This window comes from Buceros rhinoceros, unplaced genomic scaffold, assembly GCF_000710305.1.
Source record: "Buceros rhinoceros silvestris isolate BGI_N320 unplaced genomic scaffold, ASM71030v1 scaffold27153, whole genome shotgun sequence".
Lineage (NCBI taxonomy): Eukaryota > Metazoa > Chordata > Aves > Bucerotiformes > Bucerotidae > Buceros > Buceros rhinoceros.
The window spans coordinates 14445-33560 of NW_010402241.1; the positions used below are offsets into that span (position 1 = coordinate 14445).

Sequence of the window (19116 nt, forward strand, 5' to 3'; positions counted from 1 at the left end):
TTTTTGGGTTTTTTTTTTTTTAAACTTTCTGGGGCAGTAAAACTTGAAAGTTTTTGCTACAGCAAATTAAGCTATTAAAAATTGGTATAATTTTAATATAAAAGTAACATTTGCACCAAGAGAAATTGCTGATTTTCCAATTGTAAGGTCAGAAACAATGGACAGGTTTCTTTTACAAGAGAAATATGTCAGTAATGCAGTGGCTGGCTGGGCCAGTATATTTTGTAAGTTCTATTTATATTCAAGTCAAGAGTATCGGGATCAACAGCTAAATATAGTGCCTTTAAGAAAGTGGTGTTTTACCTCCTCTTGCACGTCTCTATTACTCTGGTAGTTACAGAGTTCAATCTCACACGCATGCACACACAAGAATCTTCCGCAGAACTTCACCCCGTGCACTCCAAAGTGAACGTGCACCAATTCACAAGTGTGTAGGATAAAGCAGTTTAAGCCCTATTCTACTGCAAACGTATTTTCTAATTCAACGTACTGTGCAATGTCGCAGGCAATGTTCGGATTATCTGATTCTGAAAACTGTATTGATGAGGCTGTATTGAACCAGCAAATCTCCTCCTCTTCCCTGACACTGTATTTAGAAAATATATATTGAATATATTTTCCTCCCCTAGCGCACAGAGAGGTTTTCCTATGGCGGGAATAGAGCTGAGCTCTGTTAACTAAATACTTAATTTACAAATGATTCAAAACTACTGTATTTTTATTTAATTACTAGATAGAATGGACCCATTAAAAAAAATGGAAAACATTTATGCAGTTCTTTGAGGCTGCAAGTGTCTCCAATTCATCTGTCCTTTTACCAGAGTTTGCAGTGAATGAAGAGCATCATGGACAGATTTCCTCTTGTTTTCCTTTGTTAAAGGACCAGTATCACAAGCTAGAAAACACAGAACATTTAGCACTCTCTCCTCTTCTAAACAGCACTGCTTCACAGATAAGTCACTCATCCTTCCGTAACATTTAATTAAGCCACTGTATCTTCCATCCACATTTAAAAAAACCAAAAACGGTAGAGACACAAAGGCATCACTCATGGTGAAATGCAAAGTAAAGGCTACATTCTTTAGACTTTATGTTTATCTCTCCTACAAGAAGATAGAATCACTGGGAAGTAAAGATAGGAAGGGCTCAATAAAAATAAAAGTGCTATGTGGAGGAATAACTGCCCTTTAAACACAGTACTGAGAGCGTTCCATGTGTGAGTTCCCACTTACATATGACACTCCAATCGCTAAATAAAGCAAACTTCCACAGTCACATGTTAAAACAAACTTCATAGAGACTATACACTCAAAAAACCCACAAATGAGCAATACTGTACTAAAATGTAAACAACCACTGTGTCACAGAAGCCTGCCAGTTGGGATTGAAGATTCATGAACCTACTTAAAAGGGAGTTATTGGCAAAAAGTCTATTATAACTGCTCACCTGAAATAGGCTGAAACTAAGAAAAGCCTATAATAGTGTCTAAATTTGTATTTTTGTTCTTTAGGCATTGATTTGCTTTCATTCTACAACATTAAGCAGGCAATTTCATAACAACTGAGTAAAAAAAACAGGCATTACATTAGCAGAACATGCAGAACATGGAGTTTTTTCTACTTGGTTCCATTAACTCACAAGCAATTCAGGCCCAATGGAAGCAAGAGTTCTTTTCCAAAGTCAAGTCTGCAATCCTGGCTGATCATCGACATCCTTCGAGGGGTCCTGTCAAGGCATCGAGGCTGCTGTCTGTATCTGAGGCCAATGTTTGCTCTGTTGACATGGATGAAATGTCATTGATAGATGATGACTGGGAAGGACTGGTGTTGCTATTCACTGCTGCATCTGTGCTAAGTAAACCAAACATAATAAAATCTGAGGCAAGACAATTTTGCAGGTACAAATAATCACACTTTCAGGCTCCTAGCATCATTTTCCCCACCGAAATCCTTTGAAAATAAAGAAACTAGTATAGGTAGAAAACCAAGCACTAAGTTTCCTAGCACTCAAAAGGTGAGCATTAAGAGATTTATTTTCTCCCTCTCTAGGGTGGAAGGAGAGGAAAAAAAAAAAGGCAATGTATAATGTGAATAGTGACCTGAGTATCAAGCAATCTAATAGGTATTGTAATAACAGACAGCGTGATATTCCAGTTACTGAACCAGGAGGACAGCAGCAAACATCAAGGACTCAATCATGAGCATTAATACTTTGCACTACTAACTTATTTTAAAGGAACCCTAACAATGTTTAACCCTCACTCATGCAGAACCAAGAACAAACATTCAGCATAAAAGCCATCTGTGCAAGAGGTGATGTAACTCAGTATGACAACTTCATTTGATGACTGAACCCTCTGGGAAAAGGCAGCTCTGAGTGCTGGACACACCAGACTTAAGTTTTCCTACCACTTACTTCGCACCAATGAGAAACTACCACACATGGGTGGCCAGAGGCATATTAGAATCAAGATTCTTGAACAACAAAACTTTTGCCTACCTGGATTATCAAGCAGGATTTCTTCATTCACTAGTGCAACAGCTCAGCATTATGTGTCACAGTTACGGGAGAACTACTGAAACAATGACTAACCTGAGGGCTGATCTTTTACCACACCATTCTTGCTCCTTTCTTCCCAATCCATTACTTCTTTGTATATTAATTCTTAAGAGAGGAAGGTGAGAGAATGAGAGAAGAGACAGAAGACGCATTGTAAGAGGACAGAGAATTTGTATCCAATTTACATATGTGTAAAGGAACAATGACATGGTCATAGGTCAGTCTGGAAGTACACATGAATAAGGATTTTCCCCTTTTTTTTTTTTTTTACAGCCTACGGAAATCATTAGACGGGCCCTAGAGAAAATACGTATAAACTAGAATCAATACCTGAATTTTTATAAAGCTGTTTAACAAAAACAAGTGACTTCCTAGGTACTAAGTAGTCTATCACCCCAGTCCTCTGATGGCAGATGTATAAAATCGAACCTGTCTCGCCACTTAATGTTTTTGACCAGAAGTGTAACGTGGCTTAAATAATGCACACTGAGAGGAGGCACATACTTATCTTCCAGAGAACCTCCTCTCAAAAAATGACTGAGATTACAAACAACAAAATACTCAAGAAAAACAAACTGCAGTATTTTGTTGGACAGACTTCAGGATGTTCCGTGTATGTGTATATATGTATGTGAATATATGTGTATGGACACATACTCACTCCAAACAGCATTCTTCCATTACTGATTTCTTTCACGCTGCCACAAGCAGTACTGCGTAACTAGAGCAGTGGGTTCCCCTCAGTCCCAGTCCAGCACACACTGTGCAACTCACATTAATAGTACAAGTTATTAAAATAAATGTCATTTGTCGTGCTCACTTTTTACCTTTCCATTCTTCAATTGCATGTTCTCTTTCTTCCAACTGTGCATCATAGATTTGAGGTGGAGGCTACAAAGAAAAGACAGTCTATAGTGTATTTACTACATCAGGTTCTAAAAAACCTAAAAACGACAACCCTTCTAGCATTTTGTTACCCTCACCTTTGGCAGCCTACTCCCTGCATCTCAGAGACACATTCATTTTACAACCCCCAAACTTGCTCTTAAGCTCTGCCTCCCACTGAAAGGCTGTTTAAGAGAATCAACTAATATTACGCTCGTTTTAAGGCTTTACAGGGCCTTAAAGAAGGTCCCTGTTTCCACACGTCCTAGATGACCACCACATCGGCTCCTGTAAAGTAAAAGCAACCATCACCAACCACTTTCAGAATTCCATCAGCTCCACTCCAGCAGCTGTTCTTCAGGCAATTCTAACCCTAACATTGATCTGGAGGCTTACATCCAATTGTTGCTAGTCAAAGAATGAGTTGAAAGCATGCTCTTGCCTAAAACGAAACGCATTCTTTAAACTGATACCTTAAAATTTATTTAAAATGCAAACTTACAGCTTCTGCTTCAGCTGGATCATACCAAACAGTGATATAAGGATGACGTAAGGCTTCGTCTACAGAAATTCTCTTGTCTGGATCTACTACAAGCATTTTTGATAATAAATCTCTAGCTTGGCTGGCTAGAAGGTAAAAATGAAAAGAACATACATGTAAAAGAGCTGTAGAGCTTACCGTCTGACACAGAAAATGAATAATGGGAACACAGGACATACACTGTACGAGACTGCACTGGGAAAACAGGCCCACAAATCTAAGCTTTCCTATACAGCTACAGTTTTCTTTTTTAAAAAGGAGGTCCCACCCCTTCCCACCCCTTTAATATAAATGCTATTTTGCTATTATTAAAAAAACCTGCACAAATAAACATTTTATAGTAGGGTTGGTTTTTTAATTAAGTGTATTGCAGACATTTTACACTAATATCTTAAAAAAAAAAAAAAAAATCAAACTCGCCTTACTTTTTAACTTGTCACGATCAGATTCTGATGGAAATATCCAGTCTGGGAAGAGCTCTTCAAATTTAATACCGGGATATTTTGGCCTGTTTTCTACGTAATTCCTCACTGTAGGCTGCAGTTTCTTCATGAAGTCTGCTGATGGTGTTCCTAATTGTTCAATAACCTTATTCCATTGATCAATATCTGCACCATATCTTTAGGAAAATCAGCTGAAGAATTGGAAGTCTGCACTACACAAAAATATCACTTACAGAAATCTGAAAAGTTCATGAAAACTTGAACAAAGGACACAAACATGAACTTCATTCAAGCATCAAGAGTATTCTGAGCTGCCATGCAAAAAGCTAGACTGACAGAAAACTGCGATTCAGGTCGGGTACTCTCAAGGACAGGCTAGAAGGGCTGCCCAGTGCATTGTGATGAAGTATCTTTTGGGAGGGTTTGCTTGGATGGTTGGGGGCTTTTTGTTGTTTAGTTTGGGGTACAGAATTTCAGTATTTTATAGGCACTGCATTTACAAGCTACAGGTTCACTCTGTGCCTCATGTTTCTTCTGGATTGTTCCTTCTCCCTTTTTCAAGTGAAGTTGTTTCCCCTACGCATGGTGACACTTGTTACAGAGATACCAGAGTTCGCTCTGAACGAGCCTGGTCAGGATAACAAAGCTCATTTATCACACTGACAAGACACTGCATTAGTATTCCTGATATTTAAGATTACTCAGATTTGCACTTTACAGTTTTTCCCGATAAAAAGAATGTGCAATTCGAGCAGTCTAACCATCAACCTTGCAAACATTTATAGCTAAATTCATAATCTAGCACAACCTATCCATTCCCATAGACAGATTTTGTAATAAAAAAAATTTGTTGCACTTTGAATTAAGATGTATTTAAAAATCACTGAGGTGCTTTATTTCAATTAGTGTGCCAAGAATACAACTTGAAATATATGCATAGACACTGCTTCGTGATAAGACTTTAGACTTCTGATACAAAGATTGAAAATTGTATTTGCTTATTGAACACACTCCAATGGAAAAACTATATTGAAATCAAAATTAAGGAGTCAATATTGTTAACTCTCATGCTAAAACAAAGCACATACAAAGAATATTTTAACATATATCAGGAAATTTTGTGCCTAGCTAGAATACTGATTTCTGTGAGATCTCCACCAATCTAGATTCAAGAAGACACTTTTTCTTTGAGTAACAGCAGTTTGGTTAGTCAGCTAATTAAATCAGAGCCCAGTCTATTGTGGTCTCAGAACAGAGCAGGGAGGGCAGGAGAACTTAATGACCTGTCCCACTTTAGTAAAAAAACCTGGGACGAACCAATGTCTCAGTTGAATTGTTTCAAAGTGCTTTACAGACACTGAAAATTGAGAAAAAAACTTTTTTTAAATCTCCAGTGTAGGATTGGACTTGAAATAAGCTAAACCTCTTCTCAGAAACCCAAATGGGACAAAATGTGGATTTCCATGTAAAGCGCACAGAGCACACTGTGTGAATAACCTGCAGACAAAATGACCCTCCTGTCCTAGCAAACAGGGTCAAACATAACCAGAAGTTCAGTTCTTTTCAAGTAGCCCTGCCTACCCCTTGGGACTCCAGAAGAAGAGTGGTTGAAAACAGAGTCCTTACTAGAAGCACAATACATAGCATGATTTTTCCCAAGAAAGCATGAATACCCCTCGTGCTTTTTGCATTAATCGGGTAATTAGCTTCCTTCACCACTAGACAGAGCATTAAAAACCCTCAGGTGCTCTAGGTTTTCCAGTATTTCATCTTAGGAATCTACATTGCCTAGTTTTTCTACATTTCTCAGCAACTGCCAGTAACTCAGGCCTCCACAGCTCCAGCTGGGCGCAGCTTCAGTGCATCCACTGCCCTGGCCACGCAGAGCATCTCAGTCCACCCAGAGTACTGCTGGAAACATCTCAGCAATCCCCTGATCACATGGGAAAATACAAACTAGTGGGTCTAAGTGTAGGTTTTCCTGAAGAGAGTCAAGGGCTTCTCATTAGGCAACATGCTGAACTCAGCTCTAAATTCCCAAATACTCAGTTTAAAAATAAAAACCAACCCAAAACACTACCACAAAAAAAAAAAAAAGGGGCCGTGTACACCAGCATCACCCATAAACCCCACCATCAAAACAATCCTGCAGCTGAAGGGAAAAGACAATCTGACTGAAGCAGTTGTCACTCAGGAGTTTCAACAGGAACATTATTGATATTTCACGTTAAAGAGAACCGAAAGTCTTACGAGAAATAAACCCCCCTGTGAGCACAGCTATGCACTTCAGTAGGATGCTGGGGGAGGAGACTCCTTGAAACAGACTGGTGGAGCTTCACTGACCTCCAGAGAATCACAGATTATCACTTCCGTACTCAACAAGTATGGACAAAATTTCCTTCATTTATTGATGAGTAAATCAGAACAGCCCATGCCAACATGCAGGTGAAAGACACATAACATACATGAAGAATTGTGTTAGGTTGGTCTGAAGGCTTCAAAAGGTAAAACAATAAGTATAGAAAGGAAGAAAGGTGGAAAACAAAAACTTATTTAATAGTCATTTGCACTACTAAATAACGATCAACTGCTGAAGATTAGTGTCATGAAATTTAGCATTAAAATTGGAAGTACTTCTCTATAAGATACACAGATATCTGTGAAGACTTGATATTTTTAGTGGTGGACTCAAGTCTTCCTTGGTGATGAGCAAAAATACTATACAAAATCTTGGACCACAAGTAGCTGCAGCTTCTTATGACCTACAGCCAGAACTGGCCATGGTGGTTTAATGACATCACCTGGATTCTATTTATTTAGTGACCAATTTTGAATGTCTAGTCCTTACTATTTATAAAGAATGAAATTGGTTTTCCTCCAGGTTTTATAATTGGAACTTGATAATGAGTTGAATGTTTTAAATTAAATAGGGAAATATTTTGAAAAATCATCAAATAACATTTACTTTATTAAATGATTGCTTCTGTTCAGTTAATACAGTGTGAAGACTTGTTTATGATACAGTGATGTATTATTGAGATTTCTGAGGCATGAAAACATACATACAAGGGTATTGTTTGGCTTGTAATACAGGAAAATTCCCTACAATTACTATTATACAAGAGAGCAGAATTTTACAAAGACAAATCTGGTCAAAAATATTAGAGGGAGAAATGGAGGAATAACAATCTTGTAGAAAAAGTAAGCTCAAAAGAAAATTTTTATAGAATGAAAACAACTCCAAAAAGAAAAAAAGTTTTCTTTTTATACTAAATAATAGTAATAAAAAAAGATTTCTCATGCAGTGTGCTTGCAATTAGGACATCATTGCCCAGCAAGCGCTAATAAGCAAGATGACTGAAACTCAAAAAAATTCTACAATAAAAAAGGAGTCAACTGTTCAAACAAATAGTAAGCAAAATCCATGCATAGTAAAAAGTAACTTCGTAGGCTTTTGCTTATAACACTTATCTACAAAGAACGAGAGTAAGAAAATATACTTACTGCTATTTACTTTTTAATCCTAACAATGTCCTTCAAGCTACAAAAGCTGAAGCTTTTAATATCCATTCTATGGATCTAACCAGTACAAAATTACATTAAATATAGCCTACCAAGAAAATAAAATGGAAAGCTTAACAATTTGGTTAATGACACTAATTTCAAATAGCACAGTAGATCTATTAAAACATATTATTGGAAATATTGTTTATGCGTTTATACTTAAACAGATCAAAAGAATTGTGTTTCTCTTGGAAGTGGGATGGGATTCAAGGATGACTAGGGAAGGATACGATCAGTGCCTTGGAATATCACACAACCTTTCACCAATTCTCCCATGATGCACCCAACTGACCAGATATCAACTGAAAGTAAAAATGAAATGATCAAATTATGAAGTATCATGAACAAAAGTGAGGAAAACAAACAAAACCATCTAGCATCTACAATAAAACACAACAATGTGGGAAACCAAACGGCTAACGTGAATTTTCAATCATATCAACACCAACTGACTGCTGCTAGATCTTGTTATTAGCACACTGTAAACTACAGTCAGCGTTTACAGTTCTGAAACGACCGTGAAGAAGGATACAATCTCTTCCTGGGAACAGGACTTTATGGAGGACCATTTCTGCCATAATGCACCCAACAGACCAGATATCCACTATCATTTGTTAGGTGCAACAAGGACAAAAGATTAAAGAGGTTTTTTTAAATACCACAGTCATTTGTAAGCTCACACTGTATTCCTACAGTCCTGCAGATAATTTTTTTTTGTCCCATCCAGAACAGCCTCTACTAAAGTTCTGATCCATATCAGCACCTGCTGTACAACAAGCTGCCTTACGCATTAATCAAAATGTTTTTTTCATTATCAGGACCTTGCTGGGCCACTATGAGTCTCTTGTTTCACACAGCCAAAGTTTCACGTAATCAAAAAGCATGGTAAGCCCAAGCCCCCATGACAAAGCAAAAAGAGGTACTAGCATAGATGTCCCCAGGAGGCAGTTTACTTCACAGCTAGTAAAAATCAGCAGGTAAAATCCCCAATAATGCAAGGCAAGGACAACTTTCTTGCCAGCAATTTTGTTGGCTGAACATTGAAACTCTTCTTATAGCCGTGGTAGCACCCAGCCTCCCCAAGTGCTATGCAGATTTAAGCCAGTATAAGGTATGGTTTATGACAGGGATCTGAAACAGATTTTAACCATCAGAGATGCCAAAGGGAACAGCTTCAGAATAAAATCACATTGATAAAAGGGCTCATTGTTCATATATTGATGGTTGATTTGTTTTTTTTTTTTTAATATCATCCAGCATAAGTATCTCAATAGCTTTTTGTAGAATAAAAACAAAAGCAGGCAACAAGACAAGAGCACAACACATGAAAAGATACTCCAATAGCAGAGGAGAGGGAGCAGTGTACGTTAAATAGAGATAGGCACACAGAGCAGAAATCTAGAAATTCTCCAAAATTACTGCAGTGTGATTTCTTTTGTTATTAATATAACTGAACAACAGACATGGCAGGGGAAACCAGCCCTCCCTCCCTCCTTTAAAGCTGTTATGTTGCGAGACAGACACGCTTTAGACAAAAGATTTAAAGCGTTACTCCAGCAACTTACCATTCTCTTTATATCCCATTCCAAGGATAACCTCTGGGGCTCTGTAATACCGCGTTACTACATATGGAGTCATCATAAAGTTAGTACATGCTGTTCTTGCCAGTCCAAAATCAAGGATTTTGAGCGTGCAATCTGATTTTACTACTATGTTGCTGGGTTTCAAATCCTAACAAAAAATTTTTTCAGTTAAGGAAGGATCAATACACAGAATAATACACCCTCCCACCTCCACAGTCAGTCTATGCTACCGATTCACTTCATTAACAACTGCGTACTCCTGCTCTGATGTATCTCTGCTTATTTATACACAGACTAGAGACAAGCTAAACACTGCACAGCCAAGTACTCGAAAAATACAGGGAAAACCAGAATCAAATTTTTCTGCAGAGTCTGATTTTACCCATTTGTGCACTAGTGCAGTCAGTGACCTAGCGGTCTGTATGTGCACAACGTGTACACATATATCTGCTTCCTTTAACACATTAAGTGGACCTTTGGGTATGAACAGCTGCATGGTCAAGGAGACTGTGTTCCAAATACTGTCAGTATTAGGGCACAGATGCTAAAGACAACATCAGGAATTAGTCAAATATCTGTAGGAGAAGGAGGATCCCAACACACAAAGCATTAATAAGGGTATGTGTTAATGATGCATAAGCCACCTGCGTTAGCGATTAGCAAATTTCACAGAATTAGGATGTAGTGAAAACACAAAGTTACCCACTGAGTGAGGAGAAAAATCAAATACTTTAGGAGAGATGCCTCATGGGAGCAGTCATTACTGCACCCAAGGGAGAACACAGTTAGGGAAAACTAGAATAATTGGGGTTTATTCGCAAAGTATGAGGAGTAGCTGAATTACAGATGCACAAGTACATTTAATTCTGCTCAAATGCTTGACTTTGTGTCAACCACACGAACCATGTCCTCAGGTGCAAACTTCCTCTTCTTAAAGGACATGGGGACATGCAAATAGTTCATGTAGATTTGCATGTGTCAGGAAGGCAATAAATCTTCTGCAGAACACTACCGAATTTACTCTGTTTGGTCACAGACTGAGCAATTCCTACTATTCCATTCCTCCTGAACTATCCCAGCTCTGTTCCTCTCCTGGTTTCTTTTCAACACCAATATCTCAATCTAAACAAGAGCTTCCACCCTTGAAAGGTATTTTGTTTCAGTCTTAAACTAACCCAACATAACGCTCACCACTTCAGCTTCTCCATTCAAATAAACTTCACAGCTCTGTTCAGCTATTCACTCTGTTCCTCTCATTGCCCATTTTCTTGTTCAACCAGTACCAGCTCTGCTGGGCACTCTGTTAGCTCTTATGAGCTCAAATGTCTCTGCAAATATTGTTTCCAAATCACAGTCGACATGTCAGGTAGAGTTCAGCTGGAGTTCCAGCCCTCCCTGCTTCACTCTTACCCACCCCACTTGGTAATTTTAGGAAAGGCCAGTACCAAGATTATCTGGATACAGCCTTAACATTACTATATATAACTTCCTTGCTAATACCACAGGAATTTCATGGTAGATTTTGTTAAGCAAAGGATGTAGGTTTCAGCCACGAGGCAAAAAAAGACAGACATTTAAAAGGCAAGTGTGTCCAGGAAGTAGGGGAAGAAAAAGAAAGGAACGGAAAACAAGTAGAACCATAAACAGACTAGTCATGAAATAAATAATATTAAAAAATCCACCATGGCAGCAGAACAACAGAAGCAGAGATATATGAAGCCTGCAGAGGACTTTGAAATTCTGATCATTTACAACCTTTACTTTTCAGCATCAGACTGGCTGAGGTCAGAAGGGGCCTCTAGAGGTCATCTGTTCAACCCCCCTCCTCAAGCAAGGCCACCTACAGCCAGTTGCCCAGGTCCATGGCCAGACAGCTTTGAGTATCTCCAAGGATAGAGATATTTAAGAGGCAAATACTGCATTTTAAAGACTCACTCCTAAGTAATTTGAAAGGTCCACAGATACTCATGCTCATCTTCTAATCAGTTCAGTATTAGCTAACTTGATTTTAGAGCTATTTCCAATACAGTCTATCTTTGAACTAGAAACAATCTTTAGGTTTAATAATATTCTTACGAATGAAAGAAATATAAACTTAAGAAACAACAACACTCTGCCTCCCCCCATTTCATAAGAACATCTGTTTTCATAAAGAGTATTGTTAACGATCTAATACTACCTACTCTGTGGATGATACCCGCTGAGTGGAGATGTTTGATACCACATAGCATTTGGTAAAGAAGATAAGACATTCTTTCATGATCCAATTCCATATGGATAACCTGGCACAAATTTGCATCCATCAGCTCCATAACCAAGTATCTAAAGCACAAGAAAAAAAGCATTAAGAAAACGTGAGTCTTTTTTTCGTATCAGGTTTAAGCTTAGCATGAGAGATATTTAATGCAAGCCAACTACTTTGCTAGCGTCAAAAATCCTTTGATTAAAAAAATCATGCACGACCATAGTTTCAAAATTAAATTATCCATTCAAATAGTCTATTAAAAATTAAGTGTTTAACAGTCCATTACAAGAGATTAGAATTCCAACAGTTTTATAAATGGTAATACAGAAGAATAACTCTGAGTTTAGGCAGTATAAAAAAGTAAGACTGAGTGAAGTCGATGCAGAAATTGCAGATAGTAAGAAATAATTCATTTTCAAGTTACAGTATCATCTGCTTACCCGCCTCAGACACACACTCCCCCGTTTACCCAAGGAGCCCATTCCCAAATCACAACAGCATATTCACTAGAACCTATGAATGCCCCACCAATTAAACCACCGTGCATCCTTCCCAGACCAACTGACATAGCTTGCATAAAAAAGTAATATATTCAGTTCTTAATTGAGTCCAAAAATACAGTTCTGCTGATGTGACTGGTATGGCAAAAAAAGCATTATCAGGTTACCCAGACCAAGTTACAATCCTGAGGTGACCCACTTAGCTAAAGGACAATGCATACAAACCAGATGCATATGTAATCACGAAAGTATGGCAGACAGATGAATAAAAGAGAAATAACCTTTTTTTATTTCCCACTTCCACCTCATGCCTTTCTTAAGGATATCTAGAAATAAAGACTGATTAAAGGCTAAACTCAGCTTTTAGCTACTCTCTATTTTCAAAGCGTGTGGTCCGCAGGATATTGGAAATACAGCTCCAGGGCTTAGGCCAGTATTTGTAAGGAAAATCAAAACAAAAGTCTAGTACTTACACATCCTGAAATTCTTCTAGTGATTTCTGTGGTGTAAATACATTTAATAAACTAATTATCTAGAAAATAAAAAGAAACATTAGAAGAAACTTCAGCTTTAATTTGCATAAAAATCCACTATTGCAGAAGTTACTATTCAAAAATCAAACACACAACGTTACTCTACACAGTTTGAATGTTACTTGGCTTCACTTAATTCACATGTGCTGAAAACCTGCCAATTCAGAAATAGTTCAAACCTGCAGCACATATTCCAGACAGACAAAACCACTTTCTTCTTTTTAAAGTCATACGATACCTTCAATCTCCCCCTCCAGTGCCTGAAATATAGCCCATTTCTTCCCCATAAATAATTATCTCTTATTTTAAACCACATGTTGTGCAAGGAATTTTAACAGGCTGTCCAACAACACATACACAGAGGTGCCCTCTGTCATTTGGCTTAGATTATGATGTACTATATCCAGAAAAACTACTGTACTGCCATTCTTAATAACCACCTTGCTTTTATTATGCTACTTCTGGACTTCACCAAGAGCTTACTTAAAAAACCAATCCTAAAAGACTGATTGACTTCAGGACAATATCAATGATCAGCAATTTTTCTAGCTCATGTTAGTATCAGAACAGAACAGTCAAATAAACCTTATATTCTTGTCCTTGAAGTATTGACACTAAGGCTTGTTAATTAAGGCTCAAATCCAGTATTCGACTTCTGTTTACCAATAAATTGTTAGACAGTGCTGCACCCCTGCAAACCCCACCAGTTAAACACTGTATTTAATAAAAATCTTGTCTAAGCTCAGAAGATTTAACTACAGCGCAGTTACAAGAGCCAAACCCACGAACAAGCCCACTGCCAAACAGGATTTGCTGCAGTAAACCTATACCAACAACACAGAAAAACCTCCTTCTCTCGGCACTTCATACTCCAAACAGCTCCCCAAGAGCTTCACCATACTTTGGGGAGAACTGCATTTCCCACAGCAAATCTTTCCAGTCTTTCTCTCACTATTTTTCCATTACTTTGGTTATTAGCAGCAATTAAGAGAGAAAATCCTGAGCTTTTTTGACAACTTACAGTAGCGAGGGAGAGAACTATAAAGCCAAACTTACATTTTTGTGATTGACGCATTTTAAAAGAACAAGCTCTCTGTAAGCCCTTTTTGCGTGGGTTTGATTCTGAAAAGGACGACTCAGCTTCTTCACAGCAACATTTATTCCAAGCACTGTATCAAACGCAGCACTAGAAGTTTTCAAAGACAAACAACTTAAGTTGAAGACTATTTGAGGGAGAGGAGGGGGCAAAAGGGACGCAGGGGTGAGGAAAGAAATCACGATTTGAGACAAAGCTTATCCACTAAGCTGTTCATACTAACTTCATCTAATTTTCATTTAAAAAACAAACATCCTTTAAAATCTACACATCCTCTCATAGATACAAATAGAATAAACTGAGGCCACTGACACTCACCAGAATTCTTCCTGCCTTCTTTTCCTTTCAAGACAGCATCTGCTGACTCAAGACCCACATTCAAAATTGCAAGATCTAAAAATGTTTTAAGCTTATTTGAAATCAAGAAACATTTCAGCTGCCTAATCTGTATATTTGGAGTGTTGGAGTTTTTTTGTTTGGTTGTTTTTTTTTTTTCTCACAGCTGCTGACTGACAATCATCTACTATTTGCAACAGAAATTTCTCTTTGCTAAAGGACAGTCACAACCATGTCTCCATGACCTGTTCTGCAGGCATCAACACTCTCCTGTATGCAACAGTTTACAACTATAAACAATTGCAGTGCCTAGCAAAAAAGTTACATTCCTCATCTGGTTTTGCAAAAAAAAACCCCAAAAAACACAACAAAAACCCAACAACATAGATTTGAGAAATATGGAAAAACTGAAATTGCAGGCAGCAATAGATGAGTTTAGATGGGAACATGACCATCAATTTTATCTTGGTTTTCAGTTGTGGTTATTTTACTCCTTCCCCCTGCAGTTTGAGGTGTAAACTTGCTTTAATAGCTGCAAGAATCTAAAGCTAAGTTATCTGTGTGTGCAGAACAAGACAAAAATGGGAATATTATTAACATACAGAATATTCAGCAAAACATATATGAATTGATACCACAAACTACTCTACAGTTCCAATCTTTAAATAGTTCCAGTTTTAAATAAGGATTCCCACATTACTCTATTTCCATTTAATTTTACTTTCATAGGATAGCAAAGAATTCTCATTCACATATATTTCCCAAGCACATTTAACCTCTTTGTGAGCTCCTTTCCTATCTCATCATGATACATTCAAAACCAAAAAGACCATTGCATTCCAGCACTCTCGCAAAAAGCACAGCACTCCTGTGATAACAAAAATACTCAAATTTTATGAAGTTTACCAGCACCAAGTCACTGCTTTCCCTGCTGGAAAAAGCAATACCACCACGAAGCAGGGCTCACCCAGGAGATGTGGTGTTTTCCTGGAGGCATGTCCCAAATTTGAATCAATGTGCCGCTTGCACTAAAGGCTATTAGCATTTATTTCAGCTTAGTTCTGTGAAATATGTAAGTCATTATCCAATGATACAATCACCCTCACATTTAAAGCCCTTATGTCTGTGCAAAACAAAACCCAAAATGGGAGGAAGGAAACTGGCCAGATAACTGGAGAGATTATTTGCCTCCCAAATATTGAAAGTTCAATATTGACTTCACCTAGAAGAGGTTATATGTAAATTTAAAAGTTTTGCATATGTTAATAACTTTAACTATACCTGGAAATACCTGGTATAAAATCAATAACCAACAGGGTTCTCCATGAATTAGCTGTTCAAGTCAATCACAGGTCAGCAGTGGACAATGAAGCAATCTTAGGGGAAGTGTCCTGGGATCTGACAAACCAGGTACGTGCCAAGGCTCGGTCTGAGCACATTTGAAGAACGCCACCTGAACCTCTTATTTTGCTCACCTATGTGAGACTGACTGACAGTGAAGCTCAAAGAATAAATAAAAAATCCTCACAAACCAAAAAAAATTAGACTGTCTGCTATATATACAAGGGGAAGAACTAAAAAGAGACTGGTGGAAGAAAAATAAAAAATTAAAAATCATGGATGTAATTGGTGTTCTATTTCTTTCCCCATCCCTGCTCAGTTGAATTCAAAAGAGACTTTTTATCGTGCCAACCGTTTCAGATCCAGAATTTTAAAAAACAGCAGATTTGCAACAGTCTGGCCAATGATCTCTTAGGCTACTAACAGAACATCTACAGATTATTTCAGTGGTTGATGTCACAGAGGAATGCCAGTGCATATCGCACCGTACAACAGTGATTCCAGTTTGATCATAAAGAATTTTAACAGAGACTTCATTGCACTTGGGACAGTTTTCAAATAGTAACAAACCCTTCCCAACTGTTTCTTCAACTGCAACTGTACGAAAAGCTGTCAACACAGTCAAAGCAGTTTTGCTGCATTGCGGGACAAAAGAAATTCCCTGGGGCAGAAAATTCAGATTCACTAGCATATTTAGGAAATCCAGGACAAGAAAGGAAAAAAAGATGTCAGGAAGTTGAAGACAAATTATTTCAAAAGAATAATTCTGTATAAGTGATTATTCAGTCTCAAATAGATTATAAGACTTCAAATGTACTAATACTTAAGAACAAAGACGTGTGGAAAGTCATATACAGAAGTGTACTTTGTCTATATATACAAAAGATACACTCCATTTCTCTCTAAGCCTGTTTGCAGTGGGTTAGAAATACCCTCTACATAACAACCAAGTTCCCTTTTCATCTTCTTAGAGCTTTCATTTATCACTTTTCCTAAGTATGTACACAGAAAACTATTTTCCTACATTTTAACATCAAACAAAAAACTAAGCAGAAGCAACACCAATGGTGCTTTCCATTAATGTTTTGACAAAAAAAAAAAAAATCAAAATTCAAACCTCTACTAGCTGGAAAAAAAAAAGTCTCATCAAAAAATAAAATCCACACACACAACTCCAGAAATACTTTTCCTAATTGTTATGTAAAAAAAAAAAAAAAGGCATCACAGCTGTGTGTCACACTAATGACATTCTAGTACTTTGTACCTTCTTCGGCTTGGACATAGTTTTCAGATATTTCACATGAAGATGAAAATTTACACAATGTTTCACTCTGCTGCTCCATAAATCATGTCATCTCAAAACTATTAAATAAATCAGATCATTTCCTCTGCCTCTCAGAACGCTGACCTTAACACTAGCTTAACTTCACCTCGTTTAAGTCACACAGTTTAGCAATGCTGCCAATGAAAGGAGGAATGTTTAGCACCACATGAAATTCCTGCATGCCATCTAGAACGAGCATAACTTGAAGAATATTTATACCTGGAAAACGTTAGCACTAACTAAATCTTACCCAAACACTAATAACTGATGTGCCTATCCACTCATCACTCTACCCACTAAAGAATGATATAATGGTGTTTGCATTACGTTTATTTTTCACCCCTATTGCCCTGCTAATAGGTATCTAAATAATTTAATAAAGGCACGTTCTCACAAAAATGCACTGTTTTCCTACACATACAGCTTATTATGGTTATGAAAAGGCAAAAAACCCATGGGCAGGTGCTGAATAAGATGCTGCTCACAGTACATGAGTCATCACACTTACTCCGCAGAATTTATAGAGGAAGAGAAACTGCAGACTGGGTTTACAGCACGAGCAGACACCATGTGCTGTGATTAAGTCTAATGTTAGAGAGTTCCTGAGCACATCTGTTTGCTCTCCCGTGTATGGAATTAAAAACCGCATCAACAAACATTTCTGCTGTTACCAAGTCAGTTTTGCCCATCAATATGGGCCGGCACTAAGTTGTGCAGAATGGATTGCTGCAGTCTAAAAAACATTTGAAAGTGTTTACCTTGAGCTGGCCCAGAGGGGTGGTGCCATACAAGAGACTAAGGTTCAGGATGAGACTAACGACTCTCACGTCCTGGGCCAGTGGAGGCTGGACACATAGCTGAGGTGACACACCAAGGAAGAGCCGGCCAGCCCAACCCCTCACACAGCATCCCTTTCTGGTTAATCCATGGAGTGACAATGACACTGACTTGCCTCATCCTGCCAGTAAATGGCAAGGCACTGCATTGATGGCTCCTAGAAATGGACAGGAGTGATCGGGGATAAAAAGGGGGGGAGAAAGGGGGCCATGATGAAGAAACGAGTAAAACCCAGAATCGCTCACCATCGCATTGTCATACCTTACACTGCAATAGCATAACTACATGGGGAATGTGAGAACTAGAAACAGAAATAAAGTGGTTAATGAGAAGGAAAATTGTTGACCATTTTAATTTACGTAGTTATCCAAATATTAATTGTCCCCTAAACCAAAGCAAACCAAAACAGGTTTGCACATAACAAGCAGGTGTTTCAGAATTTATTTAATCCATAATGCTGTAGCAAGAGACACAAATTATCACCACTATTTTACATTCTGACACCTCTATTGGGAATATATTCAAATTTTGTTTCATATTTATAGCTCTTCATATTTAAATAAAGCCTTTATTACTCACCAGACAATGCCCTGCGCCCCTGATCCTATGGGCTTCAACTGCTGATAACGTTTTAGTACCGTGAATGTTGAATCTGCAACTTGAACACTGTAAAATTGACTATCACATTTACTGTCACTCATGGTGTAGTGTCATGTAGTTTTCTCTCTCAAGGACCTGGGAGTTTTCAAGATCTTAAAGAAAAAGAAAGAAAACAAATGTTCAATCTCTCACTAATTTCAGGCAGACAAGATGGAAATTATGTACATTTTAATACGTATGAATTTTTCAATAGCACACCATTAAATAAACTTTCTCTCAACTTCACTTCTTCCCACTGCTAACGAAAAATACTTCCAGACAGACAGCAAATAATTATAGCCTTCATGGCTTTAAGTAAATGCATGTTTCTACACCAATCCCTAAACCAAAAAGCAGCTTAGTAAAAAACTGTAAAAACAAACAAAAATACCCAAATCTCACAACTCTCTACTCCTGGAAGGCCACTCCCTAACTTAGAATTACTATTGTGTGCTACGACTGTATAAATTTCTGTATCACAGGAAAAAAGAATTATAAATTGTGTCTTTCAAACACTGACATTGCGGGTAAAAGCAGCAGCAGAAACCCACGGAGTCCACAGACACAGAAAGAAACAGTTATAATAAAAGGCTTGATTACAACTGCAAATCAGGTTTGTATTAAAGCAGCTGCCCCCCAAATCCCCACAGCTGCTGCAGTTTCTCCAACATCCCTTTCAACCTGGTTCA

General features: G+C 37.8%; 1 protein-coding gene across 3 annotated transcripts; it reads right to left on the minus strand.

Moving 5' to 3' along the window:
* Positions 1-1497: 1497 nt before the first annotated feature.
* Positions 1498-18543, minus strand: MAPK9 (mitogen-activated protein kinase 9). 3 transcript variants are annotated; one of them, XM_010132580.1, is made up of 11 exons: positions 18368-18543; positions 13911-14040; positions 12795-12853; positions 11760-11898; positions 9559-9724; positions 8224-8295; positions 4412-4594; positions 3948-4072; positions 3388-3451; positions 2594-2665; positions 1498-1846 (listed from the first exon to the last, which is right to left on the minus strand). In XM_010132580.1, the coding sequence occupies exons 1-11, from the start codon at positions 18487-18489 to the stop codon at positions 1704-1706; spliced, it is 1275 nt and encodes a 424-aa protein (XP_010130882.1). In that variant the 5' UTR covers positions 18490-18543; the 3' UTR covers positions 1498-1703. The 3 variants fall into 3 exon arrangements, with proteins under 3 accessions (XP_010130882.1, XP_010130883.1, XP_010130884.1); XM_010132581.1 differs by having other exon boundaries at positions 1498-1851; XM_010132582.1 differs by lacking the exon at positions 8224-8295 and adding an exon at positions 8526-8597 and having other exon boundaries at positions 18368-18492.
* Between the last annotated feature and the right edge of the window lie 573 nt (positions 18544-19116).